The 19,984-nt window shown below is 45.8% G+C and overlaps 1 protein-coding gene across 1 annotated transcript; it reads left to right on the top strand.

Annotated features, from left to right (window-relative positions):
* The first annotated feature begins 3,994 nt into the window (after window positions 1-3,994).
* On the top strand, window positions 3,995-19,330 carry ATRIP (ATR interacting protein). The gene is made up of 13 exons (XM_006873662.1): window positions 3,995-4,238; window positions 6,155-6,291; window positions 7,292-7,462; window positions 9,728-9,846; window positions 11,318-11,475; window positions 13,094-13,192; window positions 13,736-13,862; window positions 14,035-14,706; window positions 17,587-17,723; window positions 17,828-17,919; window positions 18,375-18,452; window positions 18,663-18,912; window positions 19,263-19,330. The coding sequence occupies exons 1-13, from the start codon at window positions 3,995-3,997 to the stop codon at window positions 19,328-19,330; spliced, it is 2,352 nt and encodes a 783-aa protein (XP_006873724.1).
* The last annotated feature ends 654 nt before the right edge of the window (window positions 19,331-19,984 follow it).

Here is a 19,984-nt window from a genome sequence, read left to right as displayed (position 1 = left end):
ATCCGTTTCCGACCCATAGCAACCCTGTATAGGGTTTTCAAGGAGCAGCGGGTGAGTTTGAACCACCGACCTTGCAGTTCAAACGACTTTGCAGTCTGACATGTCTTTGTCAAAGAGAATGCCCAGTATGAATTTCATCAGGAACCACATCAAGTGCTCATCCTAACTTTTTTTTTTTTTTTTTCTCTCTCTCCTTTTGCAGCCACAGGTGGAATTAAGAAATCTGGCAAAAAATAAGCTATTCTTTGTGGCCGTGGCGATGGTGACCCTTGATTGCATTTCTGCTTTAAACATTTGAATTCCCTGCTAGAACATCTCTTGTCACCTATAGTTAGATTGAAGTGTTGTCTTGGAGCCTGTTGTACATTAAAGAATAAACTTTAGAAAAAAAAAAAAAAGAAGAAAAGAAATCCATCTCTCTCGTCCTGTCTTAACTGTGTGGTCAGTAAACCCAGGCCAGAATCCTGCCAGAGCTGCTCTTCAATCTTTGTTATGCCCAGAATTCTGTACCACCTGGAATTAAAGCAACTCATTTGAAACAGCTGTTGTTCCTTTGTATTGTGCCACGTGGAATACCTTGCATGAGGTTACTAAGAGTGTATGTGCTTTGGAAAGAAAACTTAACCCCTCTTTTTCAGTTGGACATCCATGTGGTTTGATGAGTTGTTTTGAGGAGCAAACCCCAGCTCCTGCTCTTACAGAACTTCTCTATTGTGCTAGCAGGAGTGGCATAAATACATATGTGCAATGTGAAGAAAAATGGAAAGAAAGATGCAGAGATTTCTCAAAGTTGAAGAACCAAATTTTCCCATAAGCTCCTTAGACTGCACTCCACTAGGGCTTCAGAAACTGCCCAGCTGGGTTCCCACATCTCAAACCCCATATTCAGTTCATCTTCCATCCAATACCACCCTCCTACCCACCACCATTCTAACATAATCCCTCAAACGGATTATTGCAGTCACATCCAATTGTGTCTTCCTACATTGACCCTTGCCCCCTGCACTCTAATCTTCACTTGCACCAGAGTGGTTATGCTGAAGCATAATTCAGACTTTGTCGTTTCTTGACTGAAGTTGTTAAGTGCCATCCAGTTGGTTCTGACTCAATGACCCTGTATGGGGTTTCCAAGGAGCAACTGGTGGATTTGAACTGCCAACCTTGTGGTTAACTGTGCTTATCCTACAGTATCACATCAGGACTCTAGTAAAAGCCAAAGTCCTTATAATAGCCAATTAGGCCCCAAGTGATCAGGACCCCACATCATTTCCTGTGATTGCTGCTTGTCTGATTCATTTTCTCCCAGCACCAGTGTCTTATGTTCCAGGCAAACTCTTCAGTGGCTTTGTTATACTCTTCACCTAGATACCAGAGGCTCCCTTACCAGTTAGAGAACCACCAAACTTGAAGTTTGTAGACCAGTGCTTAGCCACAAACCATAAAGTTGGTTTCAGCCTACTAGCCGCTCCAAGGGAAAATAAGCTTTCTGCTCTGACAAGATATACTGCCTCAGAAACCCTATATAGGGTTACTATGAGTCAGAAGTGACTCCACAGCACTTAACAACAGTGTCTTTTACCCTGTTTTATTTCTCCTAATGGTGGTTTATCTACCATCTGATTATGAGTTGAGAGGAGAGAGGTCATTTCATTTACTGAATCACTTGATTCAGAGGGAGGCACAAGTCTTTGGATTTCCCCTCCAGGCCCTTGATATAACTATGGGGAAAATGTTCGAATTTCTCTGGAAATTTTTCAAAAGGACCCTAGAATTCTGAGATTTTTTCCAAGACTGGAAAATATTTCACCTATTTTATGGCTGTAATGGTACTTGATATTAACCCAAAAATGAGCCTGCTTTGATCCTCTTCAAGAAAGTTGCACAACCAGCAGCACTTTCTCTGGGCTTTAGGCCTTCCCTGTTGGGCCTTGCTTACTGTACCCAATTCAACTTGCACTGAACACACATGAATGAAGAGTTGCCACTGTTGTTCTTAAACTCCAAACCTGTTTCAACTAAGTGCCCTACCACCACTGTAGCCCAAGAAAACCCAATCCAAGCCCACCTCTAATTCTGACTCCTGTGTGGCCTCCATTTAGTGTTTAATCATCTCTAAGTACCCTTCTTTGCTAGTCATAAGGTTTTCAGTGACTAAATATTCAGAAGTAGTTCGTCATTCCTAGTCTGTCTTCATCTGGAAGCCCATCTGAAACCTGTCCACCATCGGTGATCCTGCTGGTATTTAAAATACCAGTGACATAGTTTCCAGAATCACAGCAACTCACAAGCCACCACAGTATGACAAACTGACAGACTTCATTCTTGGATCAACTATCAACACTCATGAAAGCTGCAGTCAAGGAATCAAACGACGTATTGCATTAGGCAAAGCTGCTGCACAAGACCTTTTTAAAGTGTTGAAAAGCAAAGGTGTCAGCTTGAAGACTAAGGTGCACCTGACCCAAGCCATGGTATTTTCAATAACCTCATATGCATACAAAAGCTGGACCGTGAATAAGGAAGACTAAAAGAACTGATGCTTTTGAGTTATGGTGTTAGAGGAGAATATTGAAAGTGTCATGGGCTGCCAAAAGAACCAATACATCTGTGTTGGAAGAAGTGCAAATGAAGTGCTCCTTGGAGGCCAGGATGACCAAACTTTGTCTCTCATACTTTGGACACATTGTCAGGAGGGACCAGTCGCTGGAGAAGGAAATCATGTTTGGTAAGGTGGAGGGTCAGGGAAAAAGAGGATGACACACAACAAGATGGGTTGGCCAAGTGGCAGCATTGATGCCTGGCAACAACAGTGAGATTGGCCCAGGATCAGGGAGTGTTTCGTTCTGCTGTGCATAAAGTTGCTAAGAGTCGGTACTGACTAGATAGCACCTAACTGAAACCTTTATCTAGCTCTTAATCATCCTGTAGGAGCTCTGGTATAGCATAGTGGTTACGAATTGGGCTGTGAACCGCAAGGTCAGCAGTTCGAAACTACCAGCTGTTCCGCAGGAGAAAGATGAGGCTTTCTGGTCCCGTAAAGATTTACAGCCTCGGAAACCCTGCACAGGGTCGCTATGAGTCGGAACCGACTCCTCGGCACTTAACAACAAACATCCTGTAGGTTAGCCCCAGGTGCCACTTACAAGGAGCCTTCCTTGATCTTAAGAGCCTCGTTCATCTATAGATCTTCATCTATAGAAGACCATGTTTGGGGGTCAAAAAAAAATCCTCTATCCATCCCAGAGGAATGAAGGTACAAATGTTAACCTGAGCAGTTTTCACTCCCTAACAGACACACCCTTCTCAGCATCACCACTTCTTAGAGCCTCTCTCCAGACCTACTTCAACTGCGCACATTTTAAACAGTTCCTGTCTTCACAACAGCTCTATTCTTGCTCCTCGCCTAATCTCGCTCTCCCACCCTCATTCCTAAAACGGTCCCTGGGTGAGTCTAGCAGGAGGACAGCAAGGTACATAGACTAGACATGCTGCCAGCCTCGATTCATAAGCACACATGAAAATCAAGGCGAACTCCTCTTCCGCTTCCGTAGACCCCATGGGGTACCAGGGCGGGAGCTTAGCGCTTTCCGAGTAGGGGCTGGTGTGCCTTGCACCTGCATCGCATTTAACTGGGGTCGTGCTGCCCCTGGTCCTTGCGGTAGACCTACCTCCCTGGTGCTGGACTGTACGCTTCCGGAGACACTGGGCTAGAAGGGGAAGGGCGTGAACTAGTTAGAAGGACCAAGGCTACTTGAAGAAGGCGGGCCATGACTAGGAGGGGCTGGGACTCGGCTGAGCGCAGCGGCGCGCTAAAATGCTGTCATTCTTTCGCGTCCGTTAGCTGGCAGCTAATTGGCCTATGGTCTCGGGGGCGGGGCGTCAGCGGCTGAGGCGAACTGAGGCGCGCGAGCGGTTGGCTCAGCAGCCCCGCCTCCCAGCCTCTCGGACAACTGGCAGGTTGCGGATCCTCGGAGACTCTGGGCCGGCGGGAAGCATGGCTGGAACCCTCATGCCGGGCAGCAGGAGGAGGAGCGGGCCCCCGGCGCCTGGTCCTGGGCCACCGCCTGGCGCCGGGCACCCCCCGAACAAGCGGGCCCGGGGCTTTCCTGCCGCCGCCCCGGAGACCGAAGATCCATTCGGCGAGCATGGGGATTTCACCGCCGACGACCTGGAAGAGCTCGACATCCTTGCGTCACAGGCCCTGAGCCAATGCCCGGCCACGACTCGGGACGCCTTCAGTGAGTGCTCCTCGGGGCCTTTTCCCCTCTGGGTAGTGACAACCCCTGATGACCGCGCCATCAGAACCTATGGCGACTGCAGCCCAGCCGGGGTCTCTTGCTCCCATACTGTTAATTCACTTTTTTAAAAAATAGGAAAACCCCGATTTAAGCAGAGCTTGTCTTCCAAAATATCCTTTCATTTAAAGGAGAACTGTGTCAGGAATGTCAAAACAGCTGATTTTAAATAGAGAAAACCAGAACCGTTACTACCAACCCGCCCATTCTTTTGGGCAGGTTTGGAAAGCTTTGGCTCTTAAAAAGTCCACTGTCTCTCGTTGGTCTCTGGCAGAGGAGAGAGGATTGTGCTAGGAGTCCAAATATTAGGGACTGCAGTGGTCCCAGCAATGAATAAAGGTCAAAGACCCGTTCCTCGTGGAGCTTGCATTGTAACTGGGGAATGAGGGAAGTCTTGCAGGGCTCCCAGGAAGAGAGGGGCTTGAAGGGCACCTTGCATCTCTACTGGATGTCTCACGGGCTTCTTAAACTCCACTCACACAGTACCTGGCAAAGCAAACATTGAGGAAACGTTCAGTGACAAAATGTTCCACGTGAAATTACTGGCACCACGCTTCATTGAGTCATGCAAGGTGGCTCAACCCTCCTAGTTCCTTTCCCTATCCTATTACCTTTATTTACTAAATCCATCTTTGGACTCTTAACTGCTTCCTACCATCCCACCCTTTCTATCATCTCTCCCTAGGAGAGCAGTTGGCTAAACACCCCCCTTTTCCTGCAAGTCATAACTTCACACCACAGCCAGACTAATCTTTCCAAAACAGATCTGGCTGTGTCTAACACAGTTGCATATACGTCTGCACTCACACAACATCCCTGCTGAAAGCCCTTTGATGACTTCTCGCTCCTTCTAGATTCAAGACCAAAATCCTTAACCTGACCTGCCAAGCCCGACAATACTCCAGTCCTCCATGCACTCTCTGGGTTCCAGCCATACTGACCTTCCTTTGTTGTTAAGTGCCGTCAAGTGGGGTTTCTGAGGAGTGGCTGGTGAGAGGTTGAACTGTTGACTTTTCAGTCCAATGCTGATCCTTCAGTGCCACACCAGGGCCCCAACCTACCTTTAGCCTTAGTATTTTCTCTGCTTCCTCATTGCACAGTCCCTTTGCACATTGCTGTTTCTTATACATTGGGTGTTCTTCCCATGCATCCATTCCCCATCCACAGTCATGTAGTGTAGGAAAAGTGACTTTGAAGCCTTAACCCTTACATCTGTAAATATGAGCTTGTTTGCAAAGAAGGGTTTTCTTTTTGTTAAATAACGATGTCATACCAGAGTTGAGTGAGTCCTAAGCCTAAAACCTCTGAGTGGTATTTTATAAACAGAGCCAAATACACACAGTCACAACAGGGAAAAGACACCAGGTGAGGAATCATCTGCAAGCCAATGAACACCTAGGCTACCAACAAGGAAGGCTCCTCTCCTAGAATTGATGCCCTGATTTGGAATTCTAGCCTCCACAACTGATTTCTTTAAAGCCACCTACCCGTATCTGTGTTGCTGGTATGGCAGCACAAGGAAAGTAAGACACTGGGTTAAGTCCTGCTTGTTCTTTAGCTCTCAGTCGGTCATTGTGTCCTTAGAAGCCATGGCAATCATTTCATTTGAGTCAGATCCTCCCATTAAAGGTTCTCTCGAGTTTGTTCTCTTCGGCAGCTCCTATCAGTTATATTTTACATCTGTTTGTGTGATTATTTGTAAGTATCATGTGAGTTTGAATGATGTGCTAAGAATGAAAAACACCTATATCAACTAATATTTCTATAATTTGTTTCTAAGAGTGATTCTTTTCAGCATTGTCTGGCAAAAGTGGGGTAGTGTTGGGTCCTGACATGTACATGAGAACTGTTTTTTACAGGTGTTCATAAGGTCCCCAGAATAGACGATATGTCAAAAAATAAAAATCCTGCAGGAAAAATCAAAGAAAGTGTGCCAGTTAAAGATAATTTTGAATTAGAGGTACTTCAGGCACAATACAAAGAACTTAAAGAAAAGGTAAGTGATTTTGACATACCCTTACTCTAGCCAATTCATTCACTTATTCATACATTATAAAGCACCATACAATAAAACATATAAAAGGGCCATAGTCATCAACTAAAGGATGAAATGAGAGAAAGCTAGGAAAAGAAGGCCAGACGATTTAGAGTGAAATAAACTAAATCCTTAGATTCCTACCAGCCAAGACAAGAAAGGAAACACTGTATACTACTTCCAAAAAGATAAGCAAACTTTCTCTTACTGCAGTGAGATAAATTGATAGCATATATCTTTATATGATGAGTACAGCATCATAGTGGTTGCTGTTTTCATTAGTAGCTTTACAAGAAAGCAGTCACCTTCATATATGATCACTTTTCTCTAGGTCTCTAGGGAAACCAGAAATATAGGAGGGGGCTTCAAAACAGTCATGGGAAAATTCTATTATCTATTGATTCCATTTTTCCATGAACTTTTTGAAACCCCCCTCATAATGAGGTATTTAAATTCTGTGACGTATGTGGTCCAGATAGTTTCTCAGAGCCAAAAGAATATGTGTGTGTGTGTAAGCCAGAGCTGTCCTGTTGAGTATCAGCAGTCCCATAAGCAAATTTAGCAGACCATGGTGAAGTCTGGTTGAAACAGATATATTTTGAACACTCATTGATTTGTAGGACATTTTTCTGTGCTTTCTCCCTCTCCTCAGCTACATGTTAAAAAAAAAACCCAAAACTGAAACCAGTTACTGTCAAGTTGATTCTAAGTTGTAGGAACCCCTTGTATGTCAGAGCAGATCTGTGCTCCATGGGTTACTAGCTGCCTTTTTAGAAGCAGACCACCTGACCTGTCTACTGAGGAGTCTACTGCTAGGTGGACTCCAACCGCCGACCTTTCGGTTGGCAACTGAATGCAACACTTCAACCATCTGCACCACCTAGGAACTCCTTGCATGTTAAAATAAGTACGTGTGTAACTTTCCCTTACATTTTTCACAAGATTGATTTGGGATTTACAGCTGAAAGCAATGGAAGAAGATGCCCTCATTAAAAATGGAGAGATTAAAATTTTGCGAGACTCATTGCATCAAACAGAATCCATTATAGAGGAACAGAAGAGATCGCATTTCCTTCTTGAGCAAGAAAAAGCTCAAGCACTGAATGAGAAAGAAAAGGAATTCTCCAAAAAGGTGACCCAGAATATTTGTTTTGCTTTGCGTGCTCACTGAATTCCTTTAGAAGCAATAACCAAAGTTGGCTGTAAGTTTTCCAGGGAAATTTCATTCATCAATTGTTTAAGTTCTTTGTGCTATCAGCAACTTGCCATGCACTTTTCTTCCAGGTTCTATATGTGGTTTGGGAAAGGACTGAGATGAAACTATGATTTGCTTTGGCAGCTGGTCTTCGCAAAAGTAAATTGCCAGCTTATGATTTTGAGAAGTAGGTTTAAGTTAGGACTCCTTTGGTAGATCAGGGACTCAGTTGAGCTAAGTTAAGCCCAAAAGAAATACATTAACATCCACAATCAAGTCTGAGAAAAGCACAATTGTGGTAGGACTTTGAATGACTCACCTTTGTTCTCTACACTATAGATAGGCTTTACCCTTGTGGTAGGTTTTAAAATTCTGGGGAAAGCTCTGATCAGTCTACTATGTCAGTTACCTGCCCTTGGACCACTCTCTGTAACCATAAAGATGGCAACTCTCACTCAGTTCACATAGTCAGATGTAGGAAATTGAGTGTTGCTCAGTAGGATGCAGGTGGTGGTCTGAGAAGAAAAATAGTAGGTATCAAGTATGTCTGTGTCTCAAGAAGTCTTAGTTTGCTGTTAACTTTATTCAGAAAACTTAATAAACTTTACATAAGCATTGACTTGTGTCTGGCCCTAATAACAGTAATTGATTTTCCATGTAAGTGATGAAGACCCCAGGAATTTGCAGTCAGACAAACCAGAATTTGAATCATCTTCAAGTACAAGTGGTGATCTCAGCTAATGATTTCAACTCCCTGGTTCATTTTCTTTACTGGTTCCTGGAACTAACAGAGATCTGTTGAGAGAATAAAAGCTCTTATACTTACTGTGTCTGGTGCTGTGCCTGGCATGGAGTGTGCTTAGTGAATGATGGCAGTTACCATTGGCTATAGTAGGCCAAAGCATCAGGTCTCCCATACCACACAGGGTGTTGGATAAAGTATTCCAAATACTCTGCCCCCAGACTTGGTAAGAAGACCTGGAATGGTACACCACTACTGTGGTGCGCTGTAGGATAAGCAATGGACCAAAAAAAAGTCAGTGTGAACTCCAAGGTCAGCAGTTCAATCTCACCAGTTGCTTCTCAGAAACCCTATACAGCATTTCTATGAGTCAGAAATGACTCAGCAGCACTTAACAATATCCACTAAGGAGTCCTGGTGTGGCACTGTAGGATAAGCACTGGGCTGCTAACTGTACAGTTGATGGTTCAACCCCACCAGCTGCTCCTCGGAAACCCTATACAGGGTCACTATGAATTAACTGACTTGATGACATCTAACAATAACAACAACACATTTACCAAAAGGTATATCTGTTAACTGTTGAGATAAGTACCTCACCAAATTCTATGCTGACTCAAAAAACAAACTACTGTCATTGAGTAATTTCCAACTCATAGAGACCCTAGAGAGCAGAGCAGAGTTTCTGAGACTTTTGTAAAGGGAGCAGAAAGCCACATCTTTCTCAGAATAACAAGTGGGTTTGAATCACTGACCTGTGGTTAGCAGCCCAATGCTTAACCCTCTGTGCCACCAGGGCTCTTAGCTCTGTACTGGGTGTTTTTTATATATATTATTATTCAACCCCTAACCATGATGAAGATGTTAAGTGCTGTCAAATCAGTTCTCATAGCGACCCTATATAGGGTTTCCGAGGAGCGGCTGTTGTTGTTAAGTGCCGTCGAGTCGGTACCGACCCATAGCGACCCTGTACAGGGTTTCCGAGGGTGTAAATCCTTACGGGAGTAGAAAGCCTCATCTTTCTCCCACGGAGCGGCTGGTAGTTTCGAACCGCTGACCTTAAGGTTCGCAGCCCGATTCGTAACCACTACGCTACCAGTGAGTTTGAACTGCCAACCTTGCAGTCCAGTGCATTAAGTCATACCAGGACTCCGTGATGAAGACAGATATGTTTATGCTACCTGAAATTTAGAGAGGCATTTAACAATAACGACAAAGTAGATAGTGGGGCTGGTATTTTAACCCTCACAAGGTTTCCTCACAATAGTTTAGATTAAAATATCTTTCTAAAGTGCTCTGCTATCTTTCAGAAACAAGACTGAAGTTGGGCATTCCTATTACAGTAGACCTTCATACTTAGTTTCCTTTATTTTTCTTTCTTTATTAGCTTTGAAGCCCAAAGATACTTTTGTATATGTAAGAGGACCACTACAAGTATGTATGTTTCTTTTGCCTTCCAGCTCCAGTCATTGCAGTCAGAACTCCAGTTTAAAGATGCAGAGATGAATGAATTAAGAACGAAGCTTCAAAGCAGTGAACGTGCAAATAAACTGGCTGCTCCCACCATTCCCTACATCAGGTAAGGATGGTGCTGGAGGGAGAGTTCAGTTTTGTATTGCTTAAGAAGCAGACTAATAGTCCTGAATGAAGGCTAGAACTTCTGCCACCTGGGCAGGGATCCTCTTCCCTGAAGGACTCAAAGGCAGTTTGGATGAAGTTTAAATGGTGTGGGGCTTTCATAAAGGTCCAGCACTCAGTAAATGATTCCTGTGGATGGGACTAAATAAACACAGCTCCTTGGAATTATCTGCACTAAACTAAAACAAGTTGGAAATGTTTACCTCAAGCACAAATGCATTTCAATATCAGCTACTTGGAATGTTTTTTCTCAGTTGCCACCCTGGGACCTTTGTCCAAGAACCCATGCCTTTGCTGTTAGATGTGGTCAACTCATTATTGTGGCCTGCCTTCTGTGGTCAGCTGCTAGAGAAATCTAGCACATGGTCATTGTCCCCTTAAAATGTGAACGTATGTTCAAGGCATCTCTCTCTGGTCCTGGACATTCTGCTGTCACCGGGTAAGCCTTTGCTCATGATGAGCAGGATGTAAAATTGAATTCTTGTGTATGTTGTTGTTAAGTGTCTTTGAGTTGGTTCCTACTCACAAGTTACCCCATGTAGAGTTTCTGAGGAGTGACTGATGGGTTTGAACCACTAACCTTGAGGGTAGCAAGTCCCATGCTTATCCTACTACTAGGATAAGCCATACTAGGACTTCTACTTATGCACAGTCTGTGTACAACTCAAGAGCTGAAGGGGGCCAACCCTCATCTCTTCACACATCACTAACAGAAAAGCCTTAGCATTTACATTCAGTGGAATCCTTGGTGTGGCTTACCATAGGATAAGCACTGGACTGCAAAGTAAGTGGTTTAGACTCACCTGTCGCTCCTTGGGAACCCTACACAGATTCACTATGAGTCAGAACGGACTCGATAGCACTTAACAACAAGTTTGCATTGTAGGAAACTCCAGAGTAGAGAATTAAAACTGCCTTTCTACCGTAAAGACTGTGACGCTGAGGAATTTGCTCAGTTCTCAAGTTGCAAAATATAACACACCTTTTTTTCTTTTTTCTTTTTTTTTAATCTATTCTTCCCACACCACACCTATTCTGCTTTGACAACACATTTTCTGATCTTTCTTTTGAAGTTTTTGGATTCAGTCCTTGACTACGAAAAAGAGGTTATTCCATATCAACATGATGTTTTGTGAAGTTAGAAATAGTAGTAGGAATTATGGCTAATATTTTGGGGTTGATTAGAGGAATAGAAAAATAAATGAAAGGCTTTTCCAATAATTTAAATCAGAATGCCTTGAATTGTGTACTGCTATCTTGACAAAAAATGACACCTATATAAAAGGTCAAAACCTTTGGCCAAAAGACAGACATGAGAAGGTTAAAAGCTTGTTATCATAGGTTGTATAACTAGGTATTTTAAGTGGTTCTAGCAGAATCATTACTTTGCTTTCACAGTTAACTTTTTCCAGTCCTAGGAAATGTCCATCCATGGTTATAAAGCCAGAAGCATGCTCTCCACAGTTTGGAAAAACATCTTTCCCTACAAAGGAGTCTTTTAGTGCTAATATGTCCCTTCCTCATCCTTGCCAGACAGAGCCAGGGTCCAAGTCTCTGGTGGGCAGAGAGGGTAAGTCAGTATATTTATTGCTGTGTAACAGATTACTCTAATCTGTAGCTTAAAACCACAGTAATTATGATCTCTCCATTTCTGTGGGTCAGCAATTCTAACAGAGTATAGTGGGGATGGCTTGCTTGTCTCTGCTATGGCTGAACTCAGCGGACTTCAGTGGGGCTGGCAAATTGGTTTTCAAGATGACTCACTCCCATGGATTCTCTCAACTCCTGGGCCCCTCCACAGGGCTACTTGAATGTCCTATAATATGGTGGAAGGCTTCCTTTAGAACGAGCAAATCCAGAGAAAGAGCCAGATGAAAGTTAGCTTTTTTAGGCGCTGGCCCCAGAAGTCACATAGCATCATTTCTGATACTTTTTTGTTGTTGTTGTTGTTGTTGTTAGAATTGAGTCACTCTGTCTGTGCCACAATCAAGAGAAATGAAACTAGACTGCATCTATTGAAGGGCAGTTTATCAAAGAATTTGCAGGTTTATTTTTAAACTTCCACAGTCGGTATCCACTGACCAGGCTAGAAACACAGCTTGTATTCAAGGACGTATGCTCTTTTCAGCCTCCAGTCTGTATAACTCAGTCCACACTGAGGGAATGCTGCTGCTTTTTAGACAAAGTAGATTTTCACACTGAGACTGTGCTCTGCCAATTTCCAGATACATTGCCTCTCTCTCTCATTTTTAAATCACTGGCTGTTTCATCACCTCTGAGAAACTGAAGCCCATTCCCATTTTTGACATCTAGTAATTAAAGAAGCAGTGTTGGGTAATTTCACAGGCAAGTAGAGCCCAGCAGCCTGAATGTAAGTCCCAGTCACACCATTTACTGGCTTGTGTGACTTGTGGCAAGTCCTTTAACATCTGTACCTCAGTAAAATAAGGCTGATGATTGCACCTCTGTGAAAAACAAATGAACTAATATATATAAAACTCTTAGAGCAGTGGCTGGCACACACTAATAAGTACCATACTATGTATTGCATTAAGCAAATTGGCTGCAAAAGACTGTTTGAAACTGTTTAAGAACAAAGATGTCAGTTTGAGGATGAAAGTGCGCCTGACCCAAGCCATAGTGTTTTCAGTTACTTCATATGCATGTGGAAGTTGTACGATGAATAAGGAAGATCAGAGAAGAATCAATGCTTTTGAATTTGGTTTGGATGAAGAATATCACAAGTGCCATGGACTGCCAGCAGAACAAACAAATCTGTCTTGGAAGAAGTACATCAGAATGCTCCTTAGATGAGCCTTTGCCTCTCATTCTTTGGGCATGTTGTCAGGAGGGATCAGTCCTTAGCTTCATGCTTGGTTAAGTGGAGGGTCAGCAAAAAAGAGGAAGCCCTTCAACAGAATGGATTGACACCGTGGCAGAAACAATTGTAAGGACGGCACAGTTGTCTTATTGCCTCATTTTAGAGTGGGGCAAATAATTTTCTTTACCTATATGCAAATTTCTATTTAACTTGAATATGTGAGGCTTCTTGAGCTGTTTTGGCACTTGTTTTTGATCCAGGGTTGAAGAAGTAGATCAATTTAACTTTGTTTTCAGTGTATTACATGTAAAGGGTCTCTAAGAAGTCTGTGCTTTTATGCTCAAGTTTTGATTCACATTTTATCTAGTTCCAGAAAATAAGACCCATAGTCTGGGAGGTGAATCCCTAAATCAAGAGGCCCAGAAAATCCATGTTGACAGCTGGATGCAGAGATCAGACACTCAAGGTACCAGAATCCCTGCTCCAGCTGCATGACTCTGATTGTCAGCTACAAAGGCTGGTTCCACAGTAGCATCATCTGAGGACCTGACTGGGATGCTGAAAACCAGTGCCAGGCACTCATGCAGAGAGTCAAGAGGACTGGTAATCTGTGACCTAAGCAGAAAACTATTTAAGGGTGTGTTTCAAGAGCAGGTGTGTCCCAGAGCCTTCAGGTGTTTCAGTGGGTCCTTAGCTTAGGTGGTAGTTGGCATCTTAAAACCCACTGCCATTGAGTTGATTCCAACTCACAGTGACCCTCTAAGACAGAAAAGACCTGCTCCATAGGGTTTCTGAGACTGTAGATCTCCATGGGAGCCGACTGCTTCATCTTTTTCCCCAAGGAGTGGCCAGAGGGTTTGTGTTGCTGACCTTGCTATAAACCTGATGCTTAATTTACTGCAACACCAAGGCTTCATAATTGGCATCCAAGGAACCCCCTATTTTCCTTCTGAGGCCCTAGAAAAAGGCTCCCTGTCAGAACCTTCTAGAATCACCTTGTTTTCTGCAGGTTCCATTTTGATAAACCTGCTTCTGAAGCAACCTCTGATCCCAGGGTCATCACTAGGTCTATGCCACCTCCTGAGCAGTTCTGAGGCTCCTACTGGCACTCTTTTACAGCCACCAGGGTTTGGCAGGTAAGCATAAGGAAAGGAGTTGCCAGGAAGCAAGCCCCTTTCTGACCCAGGCCAGCTGGGAGGTCTGTGGGCTGGGCTGGGCTGGGAGACCAGTTTGGCAGGGAGGTTGTTTGGGGCCCTTCGTCTTCTCTCCATCCCACACTTGTCTCTTTTCTTTTGTGTTTGTTGCCAGTATCTTGGCTGGGATTTCAGGCCTCAGGACCACAGGTTTGCACGAGGGGTCATTTTCCTTCTCAGCCCTGAGAGAAGCACAAAACCTGGCATTCACTGGACTAAATCTGGTTGCCAGGAGTGAAGGTTCATGCGACCTAGACCCAGCAGAGGGAGGCAGAAAGACCTTTCCACTCTGCCTGCTTCCTGGAGCTGTTCATCTCCTCCCTCTTGTACAGTTCTTCATCGGCTTACACTGCCAGGCTCTGCAGGATTTGGCACTTCCTGGGGACTCGCCAACACATTCCTCATGCGTGAGCTCAGCAGGAGAGGCCTGCCCTGAGGACTCACTCTGCAACCTGGAAGGTTTCTCTGTGGCTTCACTTAGCATCCTTCAGCACCTAGTATGCCACAGCAGAGCAGTTGTCTGCCTACTACTGTCAGGAGTAGGAACTGACACTGTGTCTGGGGAAGAAAACAAGGGCCTGGTTCACAGCCATGGTCCTGGAGAAGTGACCTCAGCCCCAGAGAGGACTGCTGATGACCAAGACCAGCATCCATTAGTGAAGATGCTTCTTCACTTGTTGGCTTTCTCTTCTGTAGCAACAGGTCACCTTCAAGCCAGCATCCTGAGCCACTGCCTTAAGGTTTTGGTGAAATTAGCAGAAAATGCTGCGTTTGACTTGTTGCCCAGGTATAAAGCAGCATGGGAGCCATGGTACTGTGTGAGTCTTACCAAACTTCTGAAGGTCTGTCTTGTGACCCTTGAACTTTGCTCACATCCTTGACTTGTTTACACTACTCAGTTCAGGGAGTACCGAAGTGATGAGATGTGGGGCCAGGTGTTGGGAGAGCCATGGAAGTAGTTTATTTAATTCTGCCTCTGTACAGCAGGTAAGCAGAAGGCACATATGATAAAAGGAAACTGTTAGCGGCCACAAAGAATGCCCTGTACCCCAGGACAGACAAAGGCTGAACCAAGAGGCCTTTAAACCTGGGGCATGGATAAGGTGACAGCCACGCAGCCACAGCCATGTTAAGTTTGGTGTATTCCCTAAGGAAGCAAAGAAAGTAGGGAAGGTCTACAGCCCACAAGCCGACCTGCTGGGAGTCCATGTCATTGTGTCAACTACTGGCATGAGTCAGATTGCTTGCTCCTCTTGAGATTTGTTGGAAATGGTACTAGAGTGAATCCAGCTAATGAGCAGTTCCCAGATTCCTAACTGAGCATTACAGTGTCTCAAGACTGGTAGGAACTGTAAACACCATTCACCCCTCAGAACTCCACTAAGAGGCCAGTGGAAATCTCTACCTGCTAAACACACTTTAAGTCGTCTTGTCTCTGAGTTCAGCATTCCCATTTTCTAAAACACCTCTGGATCCTGGTTTCTATCTGAATAGTTTATTTGGTGGCACTCAGAGCTGGGCAGAGTCCAGAGTGGAGTGAGCGACAGAGTAGGAGGCAGTGCCATCCTCTAGGTGTTCCTGGCAGGGGCCCCACTCATAGGAGCCGGTTGCTTGCTTCATATTTGTTAAACAAATGAATTCCAGAAAGCACATTTTTACCATTTATTTTGGCATATACACCAACATTCCACTTCTAGTAAGCTTGTCCACAGAATATCCAAAAAAGCCATCGAATAGGTGTACTATAGGCCACATGGTCTTACAGATGCCTCCTGACCACTCACAGTTCATGTGATCCCTTCATAGCCGTGTCCTCTCACGTAGCACAGAGTCTAGCTCAGTGTGAGCACTCAGTCATTTGTTGAGTGAAAGGAGAGAAATGTCTGAAGCTCCATAGGGAACACATCAGGTGGGGAGGTGGCTCTCAGGCCAGGTGTTGGTCTCCTGAGCCATTGCCCTTAGGGATCACTGTCTTGTACCACTTCCACTCAGTTATCTTCAGAATTCCTTTATGCTGTACATGCTTAAATTGAACCCCAGTACCTGCAGCTTTCAGTCTGCCTTGGAGTGAAAGCTCAGGGCAGGAGTGCTGTGGAGGCTCAGAACAGTGTGGTGCCATCCAGATACCTGGAAGACTGCAGAATCTTCTATTCCTCAGTAGTCATAAGCTTTAAAGCAAACCATCTCCTCTTAACCTTGTCTTATTCCCTCTGGTAGCTCTAGGGGTCCAGAGTTGTCCCCTGGGGCCTGGGACAGTAGGAGATTCTGAACAAATATGAGGGACTTCAAAAAGTTCATGGAAAAATTCTATTATCTTAATTTCATTTTCCCACTAACTTTTTATAGCCCCCTTTTATTTTATTTTTAAAGGTTATGGTTTTATCAGAAAGTAGGTTGGAAACTACTGTGTTGCATGTACAGGTGGGTTTTCTTGAAGATAAGTTTCAGGGGCCCCCCAGTGAAATCTGGTAACAAAGAGGTTAAATTTCAGTCTCCGTCAGAGCCCCACACTCCCTGGCTAGCAACTGAAGAACATTTTAGTTTCTCTGTGATCTCTAGATTTATTCTTTAAAAGTTCATCCAAAATAGTGCTGTACTAAGGATATTCTAGTGACATACTGAGACTATTCTTGATCCATATTTAGCAATGTTCTCTGTGCTTAAACACCACAGATCATCTATAAAGGGATGCACAGAAAGCCAGACAAAGAATTCCCACCCAGGCTTCCCTCATGGTTCCCCAGGCTATGTGCAGTGAGCAAACAGCATTGATTGCCTTGGGTCTTGGGTCCTTGGTAAAAGTTGTCCCTTTGCCCTTGTGATCTAGGTGAGAGTATGCCTGCAGTCCCTAACCAGTCCACAAACCCACAGGAGATAGGTATCTTCTCACACTTGGCAACGGGAGATGGTTTCTGACAAGTGGAGAAATCCTAGCTCTGACTGGTACAGGGGTCCAGCCATAGCCAAGTTCACATGTGTCATGTTAGAAGCCCTGGCCATTCAGTAAGTGGGCACAGAACATTCCTCACACCAAGTCATGACCTGCATCCCTAATTGGGGGCAGAAGCAAGAAAGAGCCTGGGATCTTAGGTCTAGGGAATCCTGTCAGCTCTGCCTCAGCAGTCCTGTGATGAAGATTAGTACCCATATTGTCACAAGACAAGTTTCATAGCAAGGTTGGTGGTCATCGAGCCAGCATGAGTCAAGGTCTATATGAACATAGTCTCTGCTGGCGCTGTGGGTTAGGCACTGGGCCATTAACTGAAAATCCACCAACTGCTCTGAAAATGATGAGACTGTCTACTACCATCAAGATTTCGTATCAGAAATCCTGTATACAGTCCCTATAAGTCAGAATCAACACAATGGCAATGGGTTTTTGGTTTAATCTGCTTTCTAAGGAGCCATGGCGGTTTAATTGTTTGAGCAATTCGCAGTTAACAAAAGGTTGGCAGCTCAAACCCACCAGTCTTTTCACAGTAGAAAGATGAGGTCATCTACTTCCATAAAGATTTACAGCCTTGGAACCCAATAAGGCAATCCTCTGACCTGTAAGGGTACTATAAGCTAAAATTAACTCAGACAGTGGGTTACCTCTAATGAAGTATGGGTAAATAACCGAGTTAGAATTGGGAGTGTCATGTTTCTGTGGGCCTGTTTGGTTTAGGTTCCATTGTGTGTTCCGGGTGCTGCCACAGTGCCTCAGCCCAGAGACACCCTTACCCAGTGTGCTGCTGACCGTTAAGCTCCTATCCCTCCTGGTGGATCACGAGAAGCTTGCTCCTCAGGTCTGCTCCCACTCAGGTAATGCAGGGCGGGGCAGGTTTGGACTGCTGCAGGCTGTGGCAGGGACAGGGTGTCTGGGTAAGAGGGCACCCTACTGAGTGATGATGGGAAATCCTTTTCAGAAGGCTGCCTCCTCCTGCTGCTGTACATGTACATCACGTCAAGGCCTGACAAAGTGGCCTCGGAAAGACAGTGGCTCCAGCTGGAACAAGAGGTAAAAAGGACTCTGCTGGGACCTCCCAGCCTCCACCCCACCTCACTCCACTCTCAGGGCATGCAGACCTCCCTCATCCTTCCTGGCCGAGGGAAAAGGAGCTTTAACGCATTTTGATGAGTTTATCAAGAACCTAAGGAGGTGAACTTAGTTTGGGAACTCCACACCGCACAGAAAGGATACAGGTATATCCCAGGTGGTCCTGGAACTTAGCAGGGCTGCCTGGTGACTGATATCCTGGGTTTCAGACCCGATAGCCAAAGCAACCTGGAGGCAGGTGGGTTGTTGGTAAACCGACACAAGTGTTGGTTCAGAGTCTGGCCTAGGAAAGCCCACAATCCCAGTTTCAAATCTCATTTGTCCAGATGAGGTCTTTCAGGAGAAGCCAGAGAAGGCCCCAGATATAACTGCGGCCTCTTTCTACTGGAGATGTGACAGTCTTGCTCTTGTTCTAGGTGATATGGCTCCTGGTCAAGCTTGGTATGCAGAGCCCCTCCCCAGTCACTGGCTCCAGCTGCCAGTGCAACGTGGAGGTGAGGGGCCAGGGGCAGGCACTGGCCGACAATGTGGTAACTCTGGGTGGGGAAAGTGACCCTGTACAAGGACTCCATGCCCCAACCCTGGTGTCCATTACTCAGAGCCCTCCTCACCTGGGGTGCTGGGAAAGGTGCTGCCCAGCTGAGTAGCTATTAGTGCACAGGAAGCTGGTTCCCTTGACCTGTCGTCCCCTACCCCCACCCCAGGCGGTGAGAGCACTCACAGTGATGCTACACAGACAGTGGCTGACAGTGCGGAGGGCAGAGGGGCCGCTAAGGACCGATCAGAGGCGGACAGTGCGCTGTCTACGGGACACAGTGCTGCTGCTCTACAGCCTGTCCCAAAAAGACAAGCTCTTCACTGTGCACTGCGTGGAGGTCCTGCATCAGTATGACCAGGTGATGCCAGGTGTCAGCACACTGATCCGAGGGCTCCCGGACGTGACAGACTGTGAAGGTGAGCTGGCAGGGAACCCCAGCTCCCACTTAGCTCATGACTAAGGCTGTCTCAGCCTTTCTGACACGGGGGGGGGGGGGGAGCAGCATTGTCTTCCTGTTCTGGTTCATCTCTGGGCACACTGGGCTGCCTTTTACTCAGATCTGTTGAGTTGGCAGAGCCTTGGTTTTTCCAGAAACGTCCCTGTCTACATAGCCTTTGTATCACTTTGCTTGCTGTGGTTGCAGGAGCAAGGCCCAGGTGTGGAAGGGAGTGGTTAGTTCCTGCGGGTGCCAGGGGAGAAGTGGGACCTCCCCCAGTCCTCAGCACCTTCAGGCTTTCCCCATAGAATCCTCCTCTTTCTGGCTCAGAGGCAGCCCTGGATGACCTCTGTGCTGCAGAGACAGATGTGGATGACACAGAGATGGACTGTACCTGAGGCCTGTAAGCATCCAGCCACACAGTGGAGCCAGTGCATTCTCTTCACTTCATCACCTGATTAAAAGCAGTATCGGGCTGTTCCTGCTGAGAACACACCAGCTTTGGTGGTGTATTTCCTTAGTCTCATCCATGTTGGCTGAGTGGGAGGGACAGCACAGGACCCCAGACCCTGAGGGGAGGGATCCTTCCTGCCATCCCCCAGATGGTAATTCATCTGCCTTGAGGAAGGAGCCCTGCCCTGCTGGTGGAATTGCTGAGTCATTGTTTTGGGCTCGGGTTGTGGGGGAAAGCTGAACTGTGCCAGAGGCCTGGGAGAGAAGACCAAGGCAGAAGGGCTGGGTGGGGCTGGGGATAGTCCTGGAGCTAGCCTCCCCACACACCACACAGCCTGGACACCACGTCCGCCACTGGTGCACTCACTGCACTTAGCACTGCTGGCAACAGCCAGCACTGTGGTGAGGGACCCAGCCCTGAGTGGCTGAGGAAGAGCTGGGCGGGCCTTGCTCACTTGGGCCTATAGGCGGTCTGACTCATGGGTGGGGGAAGGCCTGAGCAGGCCTGGGCTGGGTGCTGTGTTTCACTTCCCGCCACGCTTGGTGTGAAAGTGTCAGCTAGCCAGCCAGCCTGCCGACTGTTTAGTGCCTGGTTTCTG

Source organism: Chrysochloris asiatica, unplaced genomic scaffold, assembly GCF_000296735.1.
Source record: "Chrysochloris asiatica unplaced genomic scaffold, ChrAsi1.0 scaffold00246, whole genome shotgun sequence".
NCBI classification, from domain to species: Eukaryota; Metazoa; Chordata; class Mammalia; order Afrosoricida; family Chrysochloridae; genus Chrysochloris; species Chrysochloris asiatica.
Note: the sequence above shows the minus strand (reverse complement) of the source record. Positions and strands in the feature narration are given on the sequence as shown.